Source organism: Chinchilla lanigera, unplaced genomic scaffold (assembly GCF_000276665.1).
Source record: "Chinchilla lanigera isolate Chin_1 unplaced genomic scaffold, ChiLan1.0 scaffold00001, whole genome shotgun sequence".
In the NCBI taxonomy this organism is placed as follows: domain Eukaryota; kingdom Metazoa; phylum Chordata; class Mammalia; order Rodentia; family Chinchillidae; genus Chinchilla; species Chinchilla lanigera.
The window spans coordinates 10,471,167-10,489,726 of NW_004955402.1; the positions used below are offsets into that span (position 1 = coordinate 10,471,167).

The 18,560-nt window shown below is 41.2% G+C and overlaps 1 protein-coding gene across 1 annotated transcript in view; it reads left to right on the forward strand.

Moving 5' to 3' along the window:
* Mib1 (mindbomb E3 ubiquitin protein ligase 1) overlaps positions 1-18,560 on the forward strand; it is a 110,269-nt gene that overhangs the window by 78,859 nt on the left and 12,850 nt on the right. The window contains exons 13-15 of the mRNA XM_005372691.2: positions 8,094-8,226; positions 10,756-10,842; positions 12,450-12,611. Coding sequence (XP_005372748.1) covers positions 8,094-8,226; positions 10,756-10,842; positions 12,450-12,611 — 382 coding nt within the window. The remainder of the gene's footprint in view (positions 1-8,093; positions 8,227-10,755; positions 10,843-12,449; positions 12,612-18,560) is intronic.

The following is an 18,560-nucleotide window of genomic DNA, read 5'->3' on the forward strand; positions in this document are numbered from 1 at the left end:
GCTCTTTAACTCTGTGCCTTGCTGTGGCTCTGGTGTGTAACAATGAGATGAGTTAGAGAATTACTGTTCTCAGGAACTCAACGGTCCAGCAACAGTACGCAGTGTGTCACCATGTCCTTGCCTCAGCATGTTCAGAAAGATGAGCATTCTTTTGCTTATTTCTGTGTTTTTTCCATTCAATAAAACTCTGATGGGCCGGAGATATAGCTCAGCGGTACAAGTGCCTGCCTGGCAAGCACAAGGTCCCAAGTTCAATTCCTGGTAACCAAAAAAAAAAAAATTCTGACCTCCATGTGACAGTGTTCCTATCTAAATAAGAAGCTTTCAGGTTGTGCAGATACCTGTTTTTAGCATGTCCAAAAGAACTACTTGTGATTGATCAACTTTCTTAACAAGTTCCTTTCTGAATTTTGGATGACCTGCTTTATCTATTATTTGAGAGTCTTGGTTAACTGAACAAGCATTTATTGAACATGTATGTGCCACAGGGCTATTCTAGTGTCTTTGCTTACATTAATTTTAATATGTAAGGCTACCCCAGCTAATTGCTATGGTTCATTGGGGAAAATGTTGCCTGTCTGAAGGAAGAGACATTAGAGACAGCCTCGCAACCCCCTAAAAATTGATCCAGTGCCATTTGTATACTGCATACCAGTGTGAACAGCTGCTTGTCCCCTGTACTTCTTAGAACTCAGTTGTTCATCGTTCAGCAAGCATTTGAAAACTACCATGTGCCAAGGATTATGCTAGGCACTGCTCTTAGTTGTTCCGGAACTTAATACTTCTCTGGCAAGATTCACAAATGCCTGCTTAACTGGTAGTAAGATCTTATCTTTAAAACATCCGTGCCCTTACCCTATTAGAAAACAACCAGTTGAAAAATTAAGAACCATTAAGGAAAGTGTCACCAAAAATCTCATATCCTCTACAGGTGAGAGAGCCTGGCATAGTATGGTCTGTGATTTACTGAGAGTTATCACACCTGTGTCCCAGTCTCTCTGTGGCCCTAACTGCGCACAGCACAACGGTAGTCTCTTCTCTTAATTGGCAGCCTGTTGCTGCCCTGTTGAGTGCCCTGTGTGTTCCTGAGATCGCCGGTTCGGCAGAGAAGGGAGGCAGCTGCTCTGAGCTGCTGTCGGTACAGGAGGCTGCTGTGGCCAGGGTGGCTTTTGTTTCATGTTCCCTTAGCTCACCTTGCAGGCTGGGCTCAAAGACAGGCTTTTTCCTTGAGCCTGTACTTTTTTTTTTTTTTTTTTTGTGTGTGTGTGTGTGTGTGTGTGTGGTTTTTTTCTGGGAAGGGGCCAGCAATTTCTAATTTAAGAAGAAAGGGTGCTGGTGTCTAAACAGACAGAAGTGATCGATCCTCCCCAAATCTCTGCTGTAGAATTCTGAATACTTTATGTTGGTGCTCCACTCTTAGGAGGTGGAGCGGAACTGCCCACTCCTTAAGTGTGGACTGAGCAAAGTGACTTCCTTGCTAAGAGTGTGGTAGAGAAATGCGGAGGAAAGCGTAACTGTGGCAGAGACCCTGACAGACCACTGCAGCCTGGTGAGCAAGAGAAACCTGAGCGTGATGGCACTTTGCTAGTACTGTCTTCCCTGGCACGTCAGACCCAGTCTTATGTTAATTTTCTTCCAAAAGACACATGGGACTTATTTTGTGGGGGGATGTCTTCTTTTTTCATGTACAACAATCTACATTTATTCATTTAGACTTAGGAGACAGGAATGGCAACAAAACTGATGCCAGTTAAGGGTGGTGGTCCACACAAAAGTGACGAAAAACTGCAAGCACCCAAATTCAGAAAACCTTTATTTCACAGGAGCACATTAAGTATGCTCATTTCAACATACAACATACTGAATTACGAAGATTCCTTTAGACACAGCCACATCCGTTTGTTACCAAGTGTGGACGTTATTTGTGCATTGTCTGCGCTCTGGTCATTCAGCAGTAAGTCTCGAGTTCATCTGTTTACATAGGCATTCATCTCGTCCAATGGCACCTGCTTGGGTGTTTACAAATATTTAGTTATAATTTATATTGTCATTTATTTTAATATTAATGTCAATAATACTTCTAATTATATATCAATATTATTTTTATAATTCAGTATGTCCATCATATGTTGCAGTGGATATGCTAAATGTGTCCATCTGGCTGATGATCTTAACTGCAGCTTATTTTGGGGCTAAAGCAAGAGTTTATTATGAGCATTCTGAAAAGCGATGCTAGGGTTTATTTCCGGTTAGGTCTTACTTTGGGGGAAATATAGACCACTCTGTGGTATGACGTGATGAAATGGCACTATACCTCTGGGTCTTTAGGAGCCGGTACCTCTGGTGTAACAGGCAAACCCCAACTGAGGAACATGCTGCAGATGCCAGGGAAGTCTGAGAAACTGTTATAGCCAAAGGGAGTCTAAGGAGTCATATTTTGGTATTCTGCAGCAGAGAAAAGCTAATTTTCAGTAAATCTGAAATTAAAATTTTATTTGAAAAACACATGGAGCCTGGGGTGTATTTCAGTGGTAGAGCTTTTGTCTGGTTTGTATAAAGCCTGGGTTTAATCCTCAGCACCGCTCAAACATGAATGAATGAACAAATGAATGAACAAACTAATAAATGAATAAGTGAATGAACAAACGAACAAAATGACACCAATAAAAACTAATCTGCTTACTTTTGGCTACTTACAACAGACTTTGCACCCCCCCCCCCATACCGATACTGGGGATTTAAACCAGGCTTTTACACAGAGCTACCAGGCTGGGCTCAAACTTGGGACTCTCCCATCTCAGCCTCCCAGAATGATGGAATTACAAGCACATGCCACCATGCCCAGTTCCTTGCATTAGTTTTGATTGGGGCTATTTACAGCACTTTTCCACAGTTTGTACCACTAAACCAAGAGTTGATTTGCTATAACTGATTTCAAAAAAACATTAAGGATAGACTCCTGTTTAAAATGTACATTGTGATGAAAAGGTATATTTTAGAATAATTTTCCTCAGTACTAGTCTTACTAGAAAGATTTGCTTTTAGGATGTTTGCATTTGTGGAAAATGAGATGGCATGTTTGTGTGGGAGCGATAGGTTAGGGAGGGCTTAGCCTGTCTAGAGGATGTTGAGGCCCTGGGGGAAAGGTAATCTTAGAAGGAAAAATCAGCAAGATAGATTGTGTATGGAAGCAGGAAGGGAGAGATGTGTCTGGGTGATTCCAGGTCTGACTAGGATGGCTGATCTCAGGGTGAGAGCGTAAAAGGTTGAGAGTAGAGGAGGAGCGTTGGGAGTGGAGAGGAGAGAAGACCTTGTGTCACACAGACTTATGTCTGCAGTCTGAGAGTCGCTGTGATACACTGAGCAGTTTCAGGCCCAGTAACAAAGACATTTTCCCCTATGTGTTTCGTTTAGTTCTTACAGCAACCTTATGTATCTTATAGAGAGCTTTCTGTAGAAGTTTTGTGTTAGATGGGAGTCATCATATTTGTTGCAATTAGAGATCTGAACTGGAGATGTTTGGGATGATAATGCATAGTTAGGGCTTCTCAGCGCCTAGATGTAGGCATCAGCTGTGCAGGTCCAGGAGTACAGGCTTGGAATGGCTATCATTAATTAAGAGATTGATGTGTAAGTCAGAAGAATGTCACGTGGACTACAGGACTCATGATATCTGATTAATAGATGATGCTTTTTCCTGTGCTGGGGGAGCAAACATACCTATGAGAAGCTAAATTAAGAGTGGAGACTGGTGAGCAGGATGGTTGGGGTGATTTAAACGACCAATAGCTTCACCCTGTGCGAGTTCTGTGGTCATGTGCTGGTGGTGGAGGCGGCAGCTACTGCGCTGGGTGTTGGGGAAACTTCCTGAGTGATGCTCAACACACAGCACACAGCCTTGTGTTCCTCCAGGATTCACATGAACTGTTTTTTTTCCCTCTCCTGTTTTAGTCAGTTGTTTTTCAAAGACATAATTTTCATGTTTTTTGTTGCAGTTCCATTTTGGTGACTTCTTAGCCCAGTTAGACTTGTGGATCTCTTCTGCAGACCTTTTCTCCTGGTGGTCATCTGTGTGTTTTATGTATTTCATGTCATTTTCCAACACTTTGTCTACAGGACCAGAAGTTATCATTTGGGTTTTTTTTGGTTTTTTGTTCGTTTGTTTTGTTTTCTTCCTTTGGTCTTTTTGGGACAGGGTCTCACTATGCAGCTCAGGCTGGTCTTGAGCTCATGTTGTAGCCCAGGCTGGTCTTGAACTTGCAATGATCCTCCTGCCTCAGCCTCCCGAGTACTGGGATTACAGGCATGCACCACCATACCTGGCATATCATTTCTATTTAAGATATTTTGCTAGTATTATAATTTACTTAACTAGTTTAAAATGAAGCATTAGTTCTAAATAATGCCACATTTCTTTTTATGTTTTTTTTTGTTCTTACGTTTCCTGTTCTCTCAGAGATGTGAGGGGGATGCAGTGCAGCCATCATTCCCATATCTGTGAAGGGAGCTCTAGGGCCCTTTTGATGGCCAGATCTGCAGCTGCTCAGGTCCTTCTATAAAGTGGAGCAGTATTTGATTACAAACTGTGTACACCCCTGTAATCCCAGCACTCAGGAGGCTGAGTCAGGAGCATCCATGAGTTTGAAGCCAGCCTGGGCTACATAGTGAGTGTAAGGCCAGACTGAACTACATAGTGAAACCCTGTCTCAGAAAACAAACCAAAAGATCATCTCAGGGTTGCTCACGATCCCCGAGGCCATCCCGTTGTGGTGTAGATAGTTATATGGCATCATCTAGGGAGTGACGGCAAAAGTGGATGTGTTCAGTACAGGAGTGGCTTTTCCTGAGGGTTTTTTGGTCTGTGATTGGCTGAATTCAGAGGTGTGAAACCCATTGATAGGGAGAGTTGACTGATTTTAATTTTATACATATATATATATATATATATACACACACACACACACACACACGATAACTAAGATATGTGTGTATATATATATATATATATTTTTTTTTTAACCTTCCTTCTTTCTTTTCTCCTTTCCCTCATCCCAGTTTCCTTTTGAGCAGTTTCTTTCCCTCTCAGAAAATCTATTGTGTTTTTCAGATTTGTGTATGCTTTCAGTTTTCTATGTCAGTGAAACAATATGATGTTTACACATGTGGGTCTGATTTATTTCACTTATGAGTGTGGTCTCTGTTTGAACTTTGCATGTTAATACTAGGATTTTATTTACTTTGTATGATGTGACCTGAGAGGGACTGGGGTAATTTTTGTCACTTTGAAGCATTGCCTGGAGTTCCCGTCTTGCCCTGGTCTGACAGTTAATTATGCATGTATTATACTAATGCAGAAAGAAGTAAAATAAGAAGCCAAGAGGAGAGGCAGTGGGCTTGGGAGAGTGCGTGTTTTACCTGGCTGAGTGCTTTCAGAGCCAGGGAGCCACAGTGCCTTCTTTCTGAGGAATTTGGCTTCCTCAGCTCACTTCCGTATGAAATGTAGGACCAGGAGAATGAGAAAAGCCTGCCCGCCTCTCAGCAGACGTCGGAGAGGAGCTACTCTCCTCCCCTTCCTTCCTTGTCACGGAGTCGACTTCTGAAACTAAAGCGAGGGTGAGAGGCCCACAATTGCAGATGCCAGCCTCTCGGGAGTACCTTTTCAGTCGTGCAATTAAAACACAGCCAAGCCCCAGTGAGATGGGCACAGACCCTGCTCGAGCATTTGAAGCTTACTGTGGCTCGTCTGTTTCTCTGGAAGGAGTAGAGTATTTCAATGTAATAAGCCCAAATATTATCTTGGGGTTTTGATTCTCAAAGGTATTAGTTCACTTATGTGCAGTGTTGGGTGAAACAGTATGACAGAGCTTAGTGTGAAAGGTGACTGACCATCTCTGCGTCATCAGTCCTCACCCCTTGTTCCCTGCACCAGGAGCTCGCAGCTCCCCACAGTCTCTTAGTGTGTGGATGAAAGACGTCTTGTAGTGATTCCATGTTACAGAATGTGGAGATTTAAAACTATCAGCACCCTCCGTTACCACCACCCCTCTCAACATACTTACATCGTAGTTTTTGTTTAAATCAACAAAACATACTTATGCTTTTATAATGATTATGTTCTGCTTTTAATAAAACTTTTGTAATGATTTAATACTTGTATCTTCCAAACTTTCTAGCAGAACTATAAACCTTTGTAAATTCTGTTTCTCAGTGGTAGGATGAGTAGGGTGGTAGAAAATGTGTGGCCTTACGCAGGCGTTCAGTAGTACAGTATGACACCAGTGATTTTCCTCTTTGAGAATCTGAGTCAAAGTGGATGTAATGTCTAGTATTTTGTTTCACTCCATAGAGTGACGAGAAATAGAGTACTGAGCGGTGGCTGAAAACAAACCAAGGCAAGAAATCTTTCTACACATGGCCCATGATCAGGGTTTGGGGGTTAGCACACTCAGTCAGTCAAAATTGTAGGTGCAGATTTTGATATGCATTTCTCAGGAGCAGAGTGTGTGTATTTCCAAGAGCCTGTTGCTCTAAAATAGTGGTTATAACTCGGCAGTAGCCAGCACAGGAGCCTTTAAGCTGTGATACTCACTACCCTTTGGGTCCGAAGCCTTATTAAAAACCTGATAAAAGCTGCACTCTGCCCAATTTTGAGTTCAATTTTAGAGACCCCCAGAGCCTCCAAAGCCTGTTTCAGACTCCTTGAACTTCTATCATGTGATTTATAGACACTGCCATTACAGAGGCATTTTCGGTGGTTTCCGTGCATCACAAGCTTGCTGTTTTGTTTACACACGTGGTTATTCCGCATCTGCATCCTGCTTCTCCAGACTTACCTATCTGACATTTCTCTTGCAGATTTTACCTCTCATACATGCCAATTTAGGGGAATTATCTTAATCAATCTTATTGTTCATTGCCCTTTTGTACTCTGTTGGCACAGTGTTCGAAATTTTTCTTTTCTGTTTTTATTGCCCTTTTAAGGGATGTATGTCAGAATTCATACACAGATCTGATACCAGTGTTCCAGTCTTTATTCAGTGCTGCGTTTACCACTCTTCACATGAGTAAGTGTCCTAGGTCTCAGTCTTGGAAAAAAAATCAATTAGTGGATACTTACATTAAGGGAGTTTTACCCCTATATCACCTTACGAGTTTTCCACATCCCCCCACCCCCACCCTAATACACACTTTGAGACAGGGTCTTGAACTTGCTATGTATCCCAGGTTGGGCGTGAACTTCCGATTTCCTGCCTCGGCCTCCCAGAATGCTGGGATTATAGGCATGCGCCACTGTACATGCTATAAAATCTTCTTTTTAGTAAGAGTTGCCTCTAATTTTTTTACTTTAGTTTTTCGGGGCTATCTTTTACTTATTTTTTTGGTACTGGGAATCAAACTCAGGACCTGGTCCTTGCCAGGCAGCTGCTGTACCACTGCCAGGCAGCTGCTGTGCCCCAGCCCTTTTGGGTATATCTCAACACTTAGTTCTCCTGTTCTCTTACGCTTTTAAATCTTTGATGCATACTGTATAGCTTTGTACTTTTTTTTTGCTTTGGAAATGCTTTGTTACCAGTTGTTAAATTTTAAGTTGTAATTGCCCTTTTATATATTTTGTTCTAAACTAGTAAATAACTTACATTTAGATTTTAATTCAGTCATTCATAATAATGTGCCAACTATGTAAAATTTTATCAAGCTTTCTCCTATGCTTAGTTCGTTGCTACCTGAGTATTCTTTAACTTTTGAGTAGATACTGTTGAAATTAAACCTTAAAAAAAAAAAAGGAATTAAACCTTAAAGATTCCATAAAGCCAAAATTGTATTCTCATTAGAGTATATTCTTTTCCTCTTTGTTTTTTTCTCCTACAAGATTTTTTCCTTATACTGTTTTCATTCTCTCTTGAGTCTGTTCTCAAAGTAATGATTATTTGTCCCTCAAAATACCAAAAAACTACACATTTGAGAATTGGAATAGTTGGACTTTTGTTTTTAAGGAATATTTTATTTAAGAGTGTATCTTCACTTGATTTCAAAAGTTTCTTTTGAGTGTATAAACTATGTAAATATAAAAATAACATGAATTTGACTTTCAGCGCAATGCGTGTTTTACTTTCAAAATTACCAAGACCATGGATTGTGGATGAGAAGAAAGACGATGGCTATACTGCCTTGCATCTGGCTGCCCTTAATAACCATGTTGAAGTGGCTGAACTGTTAGTACATCAGGTATGGAGAACAGTTCAATACTTTTGGAGTATTTATATTCATTAATTTAATTCTCCACTAAATGCCTATTAGTGTGTTACAATAAAACCTCACAGCGATGACAATTTAGATGTAATTCTAGTTCTGTCTTCTGCCTGTATTGGTCAGCTTTCCTGTTGCTGGACAAAATACCCGACACTCATAGCTTGAGGAGGAGAGGTTTAATTTTTGTTCATGGTTTGAGAGGATTTAGTCCATGGTTAACTGACTTCAGGGCAGAAGTGGCATGGCCATCAGGAAGCAGAGCAGAGAAGCAGCATCAAAGAGGAGGGCACACCTCCATGACTCAGCCAGTGTGCTTTACTAATCCCCAGGGTGGCTCCCAAGCCAATCAAGTTGACAGTTAAGTTTAGCCCCCATGCTATCTCATGCTGCTTTTTCAGTGAAGTTTAACCCTCATTCCATCTCATGCTGCTTTTTCAGTGGAGAGCTGGGTGGGTCAGGGTGTATGTGAGGGCACGTGCCTCATTTCTTAGCATTCCTTCTGCTCTGGCTTCTTGGCCAGTGATACAGGCCTCAGCTGACAGAGATTTCCCAGAACTGCTGGAGTTACTGTAGTATAGCAGTTAACTGACCACAGGACCAGGAACCATCCCCATCCCTCTTAGTACTTTAGCTGGTATGGCTAGTGGCCGTTAGACTACAGACTGCAGCTAGGATCAGGGGAGATATTCATAACTACTGCTATGTGTGGGAAAGCTTTTAAATACCTAAAGAGAGCATGGATCATAAAGATGCACTAAAGTTGCCAAAAAATTGTCTGTGGCTCCTTACATCAAGGAACTAACAATCAAGTTAAGATAAAACAACAGAGCAATTTAGTAAGTAGTATGTTATATGTAACTGAGTACCAGGTTATAAGATACACATTTCAAAAGTACAGAAATGTAAAGAAGTAGTTTATAAGCTAAACTGCCTTTTCCCTTGCCATTTTAATCCTTTCCTGTTAAAATTTTTGCTCTCTTTGTTAATTACGAAAATGCCTTTTTATTCAAGTCTGAATATCTGGACTTACATGGACACCACACTGCCTTGGTTATTGTTGCTTTGTACCACTTTGGAAATCAGAGTAAACCTCCACCTGTTTTTCTTCTTTCTGAGACTACTTTAATAAGTCTAGATCTTTTGTATATCCATACACTTTAGAATGAACTCACTAGTTTCTGTTAAAAAGTCTGTTGGGAGTTTGCTTTTCCACATACTAGATTTATATGTAGGTTGCTGTTTTTGGATGCTTTTGTAAGTCGTTTTTACATTTCAGTTTCCAATTGAACATTGCTACTATATATAAATACAGTTGTTTTTTATATTTTGCCCATATACCATGTGACTTAGCTTAAACTCCTTATTCTGGTAGATTCATTACAGATTCCTTAACATTTTCAATATAGATAATCTTACAGATTAAAAGAATAGAAAATACAGGTAGAATTACACACATGGTCAAGTATTTATCTATTTTTTAAAAATGCCTTGTATATGCTAGGCAAGCACTTTACCTCTGAGCTATTTCCCCAGTCCTTACTTTTTTATTTTGAGACATGATCTTGCTCAGTTGCTCAGGCTGGCTTTGAACTTGGGATCTTCCTGTCTCAACCTCCAGAGTAGCTAAAATTAGAGACATATGCCATCCAACCCAGTTTATAAATGAATAGTTCACTCTTTATACAAGAGTGTATCGTCTGAATCTTAATTTCATGTTCTTTTTTTATGCTAGACAGTGTGCTAGTCACTGTGACACTATTTTTCCTAGTCCTCATATAAACCCTGTGAAATAGATCCCACTGCCACCATTTGGAACTGAGGAAATGGGTGAGAAGTGGTGTAAAGCTTGCCAGAGTTGCCTCGCTTGTAAGAGGTAGAGCATGAACCAGGGTTCCTTGTGCTGGACTCAGTTGCTTTGCTCCTCAGGCCCTCCCTGCCCCAGTCTGGGTGCCGACTGTTCCCATCTCCTCCTTGCTCTCCCTGGACCCTGGGGAGGAATTCCCAGTCTCCCTTTCATAACTGCTTTGATGTACTAATTAGACATCACCTTTTTCTCAGGTCAAACAGAGTTTCTCTTTCTTGAATGAGGAACTGAATTATGCAACAGAGGGAGTCAGCTGACCAGGTCATTAAAGTAAATCTAAGATCAACATGAAAACCGGGTAACTTTTTAGAAGTATCTGCAGGTCAAAGAAGCGATCGCCATTGCTCTACAGTGGGGATTGAGAGGGTGTTGTGTTTGAGCTCTGCACTGTGCCTTATCCTTGAGCTGTTCTTAGACAGAGTCACCATAATAGAAAACAAGGTTTTAAATTGTTTGACTTTAGAAAGTTCGCTGCCCCATCCCCTAGCAGTGCCTGCTACCACGCGGGGATAGTGTTGCCGCACCTTGGAGGAGGAGCAGGTGGTCAGAAGTGTCCTGTGTTCCTTATTCCTGTGAATACAGTTTTCATGTTCTTCACTCTTGTCAAAATTTAACCATTTATAAAATTTGTTCTTATTCAGGGTAATGCAAACCTGGATATCCAGAACGTGAACCAACAGACTGCCCTACACCTCGCTGTTGAACGACAGCATACCCAGATTGTCCGGGTACGGTATTGATTAACATACATGTTAGCTTACAGTTTGTTTTTTTTTGTTTTTTAACCAAACTGAGCTTTAGAATCTCTTGAAAATTAAGTGTTAGATTTCTTTTTTTTTTAAAAAAAGCTTTCTTTAAAAAAAAAAAAAAAAAAAGGGCTGGGGATTTAGCTCAGCGGCACAGCGCCTGCCTGGCAAGCATGAGGTCATGAGTTCGATTTCCGGTACGAGGAAAAAAAAAAAGAATTAAAAAAAAAAAAGCTCTGGGTGTGGTAGTGCATACCTGTAATCCCAGCACTTGGGAGGCTGAGGCAGGAGGATCACTCTGAGTTAGAGGCCAGTTTGGGGTACATAGTGAGACCCTGTGTCAATCCATGAATCAGTCAGTCAATACATAATTTGCTACAAAACTTAGGATTTTAGGTTAATGTTCTATATTGATTGAGTGGAGTTTTAATTTCTAATAGCAAAAATCTTAATTGTTTGAGTTCTAGGTCTACCATTTGATTGCCAGATTTATGAACTCCTGGTATATCAAATGGGAAATTTTCAAAAAAGAACATATAAATTAGTTTTAAAAGTACATTTGCTCTTAATGTGTATTATTGAAAGTAAACTAGAGACCAAAAAGCTTTTCCTCAGCATGTGGTGCTGCAAATTCCAAAAAGGCTGAAATAAAAAGTTTTTTCTTAGTTTGGGGATTTTAAACAAAACAGGTGGAGTATTGGTTTAAGTATTTTCGTGGAACAGTGGTTCCTAAGGGTTGGCAGCTGACGCAGCTGTGTCAGTATCACTGTGAACTTGGTGGAAAAGTTACTGTCAGCCTCCCCCCGACCAGCCAGCTCTCAGGCAACTCCTGCCTTCACAAGCCACCTGGGAAAGCCACTCTCATCTTTGAGAAATAGTGTCCTAGACTGATGTTTATGTAACCTGTTGGAACAAAGAAAAAAATACATAATTTGCCAAGACAAGACCATATACTTGAGGTTGATTTCTATAGATATTATTTTCCTAAAGCTCCTTGATGGTATGTATTTGTAGAAAGGATTAGGAAAATAGTTAAATCACCATAAGCAAAATGTTAAATACACTTTACATTTACTGTGTAAGTTGTCTGTTCAAATATGTCAACTGTGTATTTTATCTAGGAGGGTGTGGTTCAGCAAACACTCCCACGTTTATTGTTAGTTGAAATCCCTTTGCTAAAATTCATTTATCTTCTTTGATATTTAGACATTTCTTGCGAACCACACATTTGGAGAGAATTGACCAGAGAATGGAATCAATAACTTCTGTTTGTTTTATTTAGCTAAGAGAAAAATTTTGAACATTATGATTTGGTGTTAGTGGGAGATCTTAACATATTTCAACTCAGTATCTGAAAATGAAATGAGAAAAAAAAAACCTAAGTTTCCCTCCTTGTCATCTCAGAGTAGATAAATTAAGCGACACAGTAATTCTGCCGTAGAATACTAGAAAGCAGAGACTCCAGCATCATTAGCTGGAGTGACCAGTCCTGCACATAGGCCCAGGGAAGGCTCACTGCTCCTCATGATATGGTGTAGTTTCTCATGGGTGCGGGCACTTCACCAAAATGAGACCTGTTTCTCCCTTAGCTTTTGGTCCGTGCTGGTGCCAAGCTGGATATTCAAGATAAAGATGGAGATACTCCTCTGCACGAAGCTCTGAGGCATCACACGTTGTCTCAGCTGCGTCAGCTGCAAGACATGCAAGATGTGGGGAAGGTGGATGCTGCCTGGGAGCCATCAAAAAACACAGTGAGTAAAAATAAGCTTTCATTCAGTATAGGGGATCATCTTTTAAAGCAAGATTTTGTATTTACTGTTTATCTGGTCAGTACCAGGAAAAATATTTTATCACAGGTCCACACTTAGAATTTCAGTTTGTGGTCTCTGCCCATCCTGAAGCATTGACCTCCTAGACCCCCATCTTTCCTGCATTACTAGATTTGTCTGTTTCTCATTTCATCCTTTCACTGTACCCCTCAAACAGGCAGTTGGGGATCTTGGCCCGGTCCCCAGTACTTGGTACCCAAACAGGGACATTCTAATTAGCACTGAGAGGGAAGATCCACCTGAAAGAAGAGGACACGAGATGGCTAGAGGACTCTGTGGGATGAATTCGAGGTTGTCCACATAGAAACTGGAAGACAGTGGAACACTGTTACGGCTGCCCTCTGGGAACTTATGACCATGGAGGGAGGAACACTGTTCCCATCCAGCCCAGCTCGAGCATTCTCAAGGAGAAAAGCCCGACACCACAAGTACTGAGATCCACACAGGCTACAAGACCCATGACATGGGGACAGCTAAAGAAGACAACATAGGCTCACATGCTGGTGACACGGCAGGACCTGCCACAAACTCCTGAGAATATATTCATTGCTATGATGGCCATTATATGTATGCTGTTTCCACTGCTACAGTTACAAAAACAAAAGGGATATGTTGGGGACCACAGATTCACAATGGCTAGCTTTGCATACTTCCCTAAGGAACAAATAGGGGTTTGGGATTATCGGTATCACTTTTTTGTGATTTCCCATGAACTCTTTAGAGATGGGCCATCCTCTCCCACCAAGACTAACCTAAGACCACTAAGATTAGAAGAACCAGGGCAAGATCCTTCTTAGCATAAGATCACCTCTTCCCTCTTGAGGTATCACAAGTCACGTGTCGCCCCTTTGAGTCACCCCCCTGTGAGTCCACCTCTGACCTTGACCATGAGTCTTCTGCCGCTCCCTGTCATCGTACACACCCAGTAAATAGAGGCTGGCCTGGAGTGTCCTGGTCTCTTGCCAGGCAGGTACTGTGCCTCTGAGCTATCTCCGCGGCCCACCTGCCCATCCTGAGGCATTGACCTCTTAGACTCCCATCTTGTGTTACTTAAAAAAATAAAAAGAATTTCAAGTTTTCTTCTAACTTTAGCCATTGGGAGAGATGCAATGTGGTGTTACATGGTTTAAATTTGCATTTCCCTACACTACTGAGCGTCTCTCTGCTTGCTTGTCACTGCGTATACTAGATGAAGTATCTATTTAAATCTTTCTCATTATTTTGTTGAACTTTGCAAATTTTCTTTTCAAATTTTCAAATTTTCTTTTTTCTTTTCTTTTCTTCAGTAAAATTTTCTTTTCTTCAGTACTCACAGCAATTCTTCTGCTTCAGCCTTTCAAGTGCTGGGATTACAGACATGTGCCCCCATGCCCAGCACTCTTACTGTTGTTCCGAGTGGTCTGTATATATCTTTATTAGTGCGTGTTGGTTTACAGATCAGTGAGTTTCATTTTTGAAGACTTCCACATGCATTTAACACACTCTGATCATCCCACCCACTCTCTTGCCCCACCCTCCCTGCTGTTTTCCGTGTATATAATAGATTTTTGATCAGACCCATCCCACTTACTATCTGGCCTTACACCCTTCCCTCATTCCATTGCTCTTCCCTACTACCTTGTCATCTGTTTTAGATTCCGCATACCAGGCATGTGATACTGGGCATACTGGACATGTGATATTTTTTCAGAGTCTGGCTTATTTTGAGTAACACAGTGATCTCCAGATCCACCCATTTTCCTACAGATAACAAAATCTCTGGCTGAATAATAGTCCAGTGTGTACATATACTACATTTTCTTTATCCATTCATTTGTAGATGGGCATCTAGGTTATTCCATATCTTGGCTGTTGTGAATGTACTATAATGAATATGGGTATGCAGTTGTCCCTGGAGAACGCTGACTTTAATTGCTTTAGGTATATACCAAGGAGTGGTACAGCTAGATCAAATAACAGCTCTCTTTTTAAGTTTTTTGAGAGACCTCCATTTTGATTTCCACAGTGGCTATACTCACTTATCATCTACCAGAAGTATAAAAGGGTTCCTTTGATCCTGCATCCTTCCTGCCAGTTAACATTTTTGTATTCTTCATTTGTTTTTGTTTTTTGAGGCAGTGTTTTGCGGTACAGTTCAGACCAGGTCTTGAACTCTGTGGAGCCCAGGCTGGCCTCACAGATCCTCCTGCCTCAGCCTCCTGAGTGTTGGGGTTACAGGCAAGTCCCAGCACACCCGGCAACATTTTTGTATTCTTGAGATAGCCATTCCAAGTGGTGGTGTAGGCCTGTAATCTCAGTGCTGAGGAAGCTGAGGCAGGAGGATTGTTGCAAGTTCAAGGCCAGCCTGGGCTACAAAGTGAGTTCAAGGCCAGCCTGAACTGCATAGCAAGACCCTGTCTCAAAAAGACAAAAAAAAAAAAAAAGAGATAACCATTCCAAAGATGTTGAACTTTATTTTCCATATACTTATTTACTGTTTGTACTACTTCTTTTGAGAAATATCCAGTTCATTGGCCCATTTATTGAATTTACTATTTAAATTTTTGGTGCTTTTTGTATACTTCATATATCCTGAATGTTAATCTTCTATGGGAAGAGTAGCTGGAAAAGATTTTCTCCCATTCTGTAGACTCTCTCTTCACTCTGTTGTTTCCCTTGCTGTGAAGAAATTTAATTTGGTGTTTCCCCATTTGTTAATTCTTAATATTTCCTGCACTTTTAGACTCCAATTCAGGGAGTCTTTGCCTGTGCGTATGGCTTCAGGTATTTTTGCTTTGTTTTCTTGTAGCAGTTTCAAAGTTTCAGGCCTCGTACCTGGGTCTTTGGTTCATTTTGAATTGGCTGTTTTGCAAGGTGAAAGAGGGGATGTAGCTTCTGTCCGTTGGGCAGCCAGTTTTCCCAGCCCCTCTTGTTGCAAAGGCTGCCTTTTCTCCAGGGTGTTATTTTGGCCCCTTTGTCTAGAATCAGGTGGGTATAGCTGTGGGTTTGTTTCTGTGTCGTCAGTTCTCTTCCGTTGGTCTATTTTCGTGCCAGTGTCATGCTGTTTTTGTTACTGTGGATTTGCAGTAATGTGAAACACACTATCGTGGTGCCTCCAGCCTTGCTTTTTTTGCTTAGGATTATTTTTTACTATTTCTGGATCTCTTGTTTCCGTATGAATTTTAGGACTTTTCCCCCCTACTTTTGTGAAGATTGTCATTGCTATTTTGATTCGTATTGCACGGAGTCTATAGATCACTTTTATTAATGTGGCCATTTTGATGGTATTAATTCTGCCAATCCATGAACGTGGAAGCCTGTCTGTCTGTCTTCTGGTGTGTACTTCAGTTTCTTTCTTAAGTGTTCTGAAAATTTCATTGTAGAGGTCTTTCACTCCCTTGGTATTGTGAGTGGAATTTTCTCCTGATTTCTTTCTCAGGTAGTTCATTATTGGTGTATAGAACAACTGTTGATTTTTTTTTAATGGTTTTATGTCCTGCTACTTTGCTGAAGTCATTTATCCACTCTAAAAGTCTTGGATAGTCTTACAGGTCTTCTAAGTATGAGATCATTTAATCTTTAAACAAGGATTATTTGACTTCCTCCTTTCCTATTTGTATCCCTTTTTTGTCTTTCTCTTTCTTAATTGCTCTAGCTAAGGTTTTAAGAACTATATTGAGTGGGAGTGGTGAGAGCAGGCATCCTTACCTTGTTCCTGATGTTAGAGAAAAACTCAGTTTTCCCAGTGCAGAATGATGCTGGCCTGGCTTTGTTGTATGTGACCTTTACTTTATTGAGATCTGACCCATCAGTACTTGGTTTCTTCAGAGCTGTTGGCTTGAAGGGATGCCGTTTTCTGCATCAGTTGAGGTGACTGTGTGATTTTTATTCTGAGTGTACTTAGGTGGTGTATTGTGTTTATTGATTTACATATGTTGAACTATCCATTCATCCCTGGAATGAAACCAGTGGGATCATGGTGTATGATCTTTTCAGTATGTTGTTCGAGTCAGTTTGTGAGTGTTTTCTTAAGGGTTTTTGCATCTATAATCATCAAGGACGTTGGTCTATAGTTTTCCTCCTTTTCTTTCTTTGTCTTTGTCTGGTTTTAATGTCATTGAAAGTGTGTGTGGGCTGGGGATTTAGCTCAGCGGCACAGCGCCTGCCTGGCAAACATAAGGTCATGAGTTTGATTCCTGGTACCAGGGAAAAAAAAACAACAAAAAATAGGAAAGTGTGTGTGTGTGTGTGTGTGTGTGTGTGTGTGTGTGAGTGTGTGACTGATGACTGAACCCAGAGGCTTAGCCCTGAGCTACATCCTTAGCCCTTTTAAAGATTTGTAAATTTTGACACAGGGCCTTGCTAAATAGTCCAGGGTTCGATTCCTAGTACAAACAAACAAACAAATAAATAAATAAGCAAGCAAGCAAGCAAGCAGATAGTCCAGAGTGGGCTTGAACTTGAGGATCCTGGTCCCTCCATTTCCCAGAATGTTAGGGTTACAGGCATGTTCCATCATGCCCAACCCAGAGTTGTTTATATCACCTCAGTACAATTTCCTTAGCAGACGTGCGGTAGGCACAGGTTTTCTCAATCTGTGGCTTGTCGTGCTTTTTTTCTTTCCCTCCTTTTCTTTCTGTCATAATAATTGATAAAAGGCTGTGTTGATTTGTTCGGGATAGAAATGATACCTTCGTCACCAGTGTTCCAAAATGCTTTTCAAAAACGAGGCATGTAATTGAGTGTTCTGTGGTATCAGGCACTGGAGAGTGCTTGTCTTCCAAGTGGTATGGATGCTTGGCTGGGTGACTGCTTGGGATGAATCTACAGAGGTTTTGTGTGTATGGAGGGCAATCCAAACTGAACGCTATGGGGCTGGGGATTTAGCTCAGCGGCAAAAGCGCCTGCCTGGCAAGTGCAAGGTCATGAGTTCGGTTCCCGGTACCGGAGAAAAACCAAACTGAACGCTTCACTTTTCTGCCTTCTCCAAGAACGTGGACTTCACTCTTCTAAGAAGGCTCTGGGATAACCTTTCTTTACCAGTTTCCCCATGGTGCTTCTGGATCCAAATGGATCTAGAGGTACCAGGTTGGGATTACTTCTGGTGATAGCCTTTTTGCCACCAGATTCCTGGGAGGTACAGGTCTCACGTGGCAGGAGACGGGGAGCATGCTTGCTTGCCTTAGCTTTTCCTTCTTTTAACAGTGTTTTGTTTTTTGAGATGGAGTCTCTATGTCACCCAGCCTGGGCTCAAACTCTCAGTCCTCCTGCTGCAGCCTCCCAAGTAGCAAGGATTACAGGCATGTGCTACCAAGCCCATTCTTTTAATGGTGTCTTTGGAAGAACACAAGTTCCTAATTTTTTTTTTTTTTTGAGATGGTCTCACTATGTAGTGCAGGCTGGCCTTGTACTTGCTTAGAGTAGCCCACGCTGGCCTCGAACTCATGGCAGTCCTCCTGCCTCAGCCTCCCAAGTGCTGGGATTACAGGCATGCACCACCACACCCAGCTAGGAAGGTCTTAATTTTGGTAATGTCTAATTTTAATCAATTTTTTATTTTATTGTTTGTGCTTTTAGTTTCCTGGGAAATCCGCCAAACCTGAGATCACTAAGATTTGCTCTTGTTTTGTACTCAAGTTATATTTGGGTCTGTGGTTCATTTTGAGTTAACTTGCATGTGTTACATGTGAATCAGTGTTCATTTTCTTATTTGTGGATGTCCAGTTGTCTCTCCAGCCTTCTTTGGAAAACCTGTCTTTTTCTACTGAGCTACTTATGTATCTTTATCCAGGGTCAGGTACCTGTACATGTAAAGGGTTCTCATAGGATCTTGTCATTTGTTTCTTTGCTCTCTGTGTTTAGCTGTGTGATGCCAGCCCAATTATCTTAAGT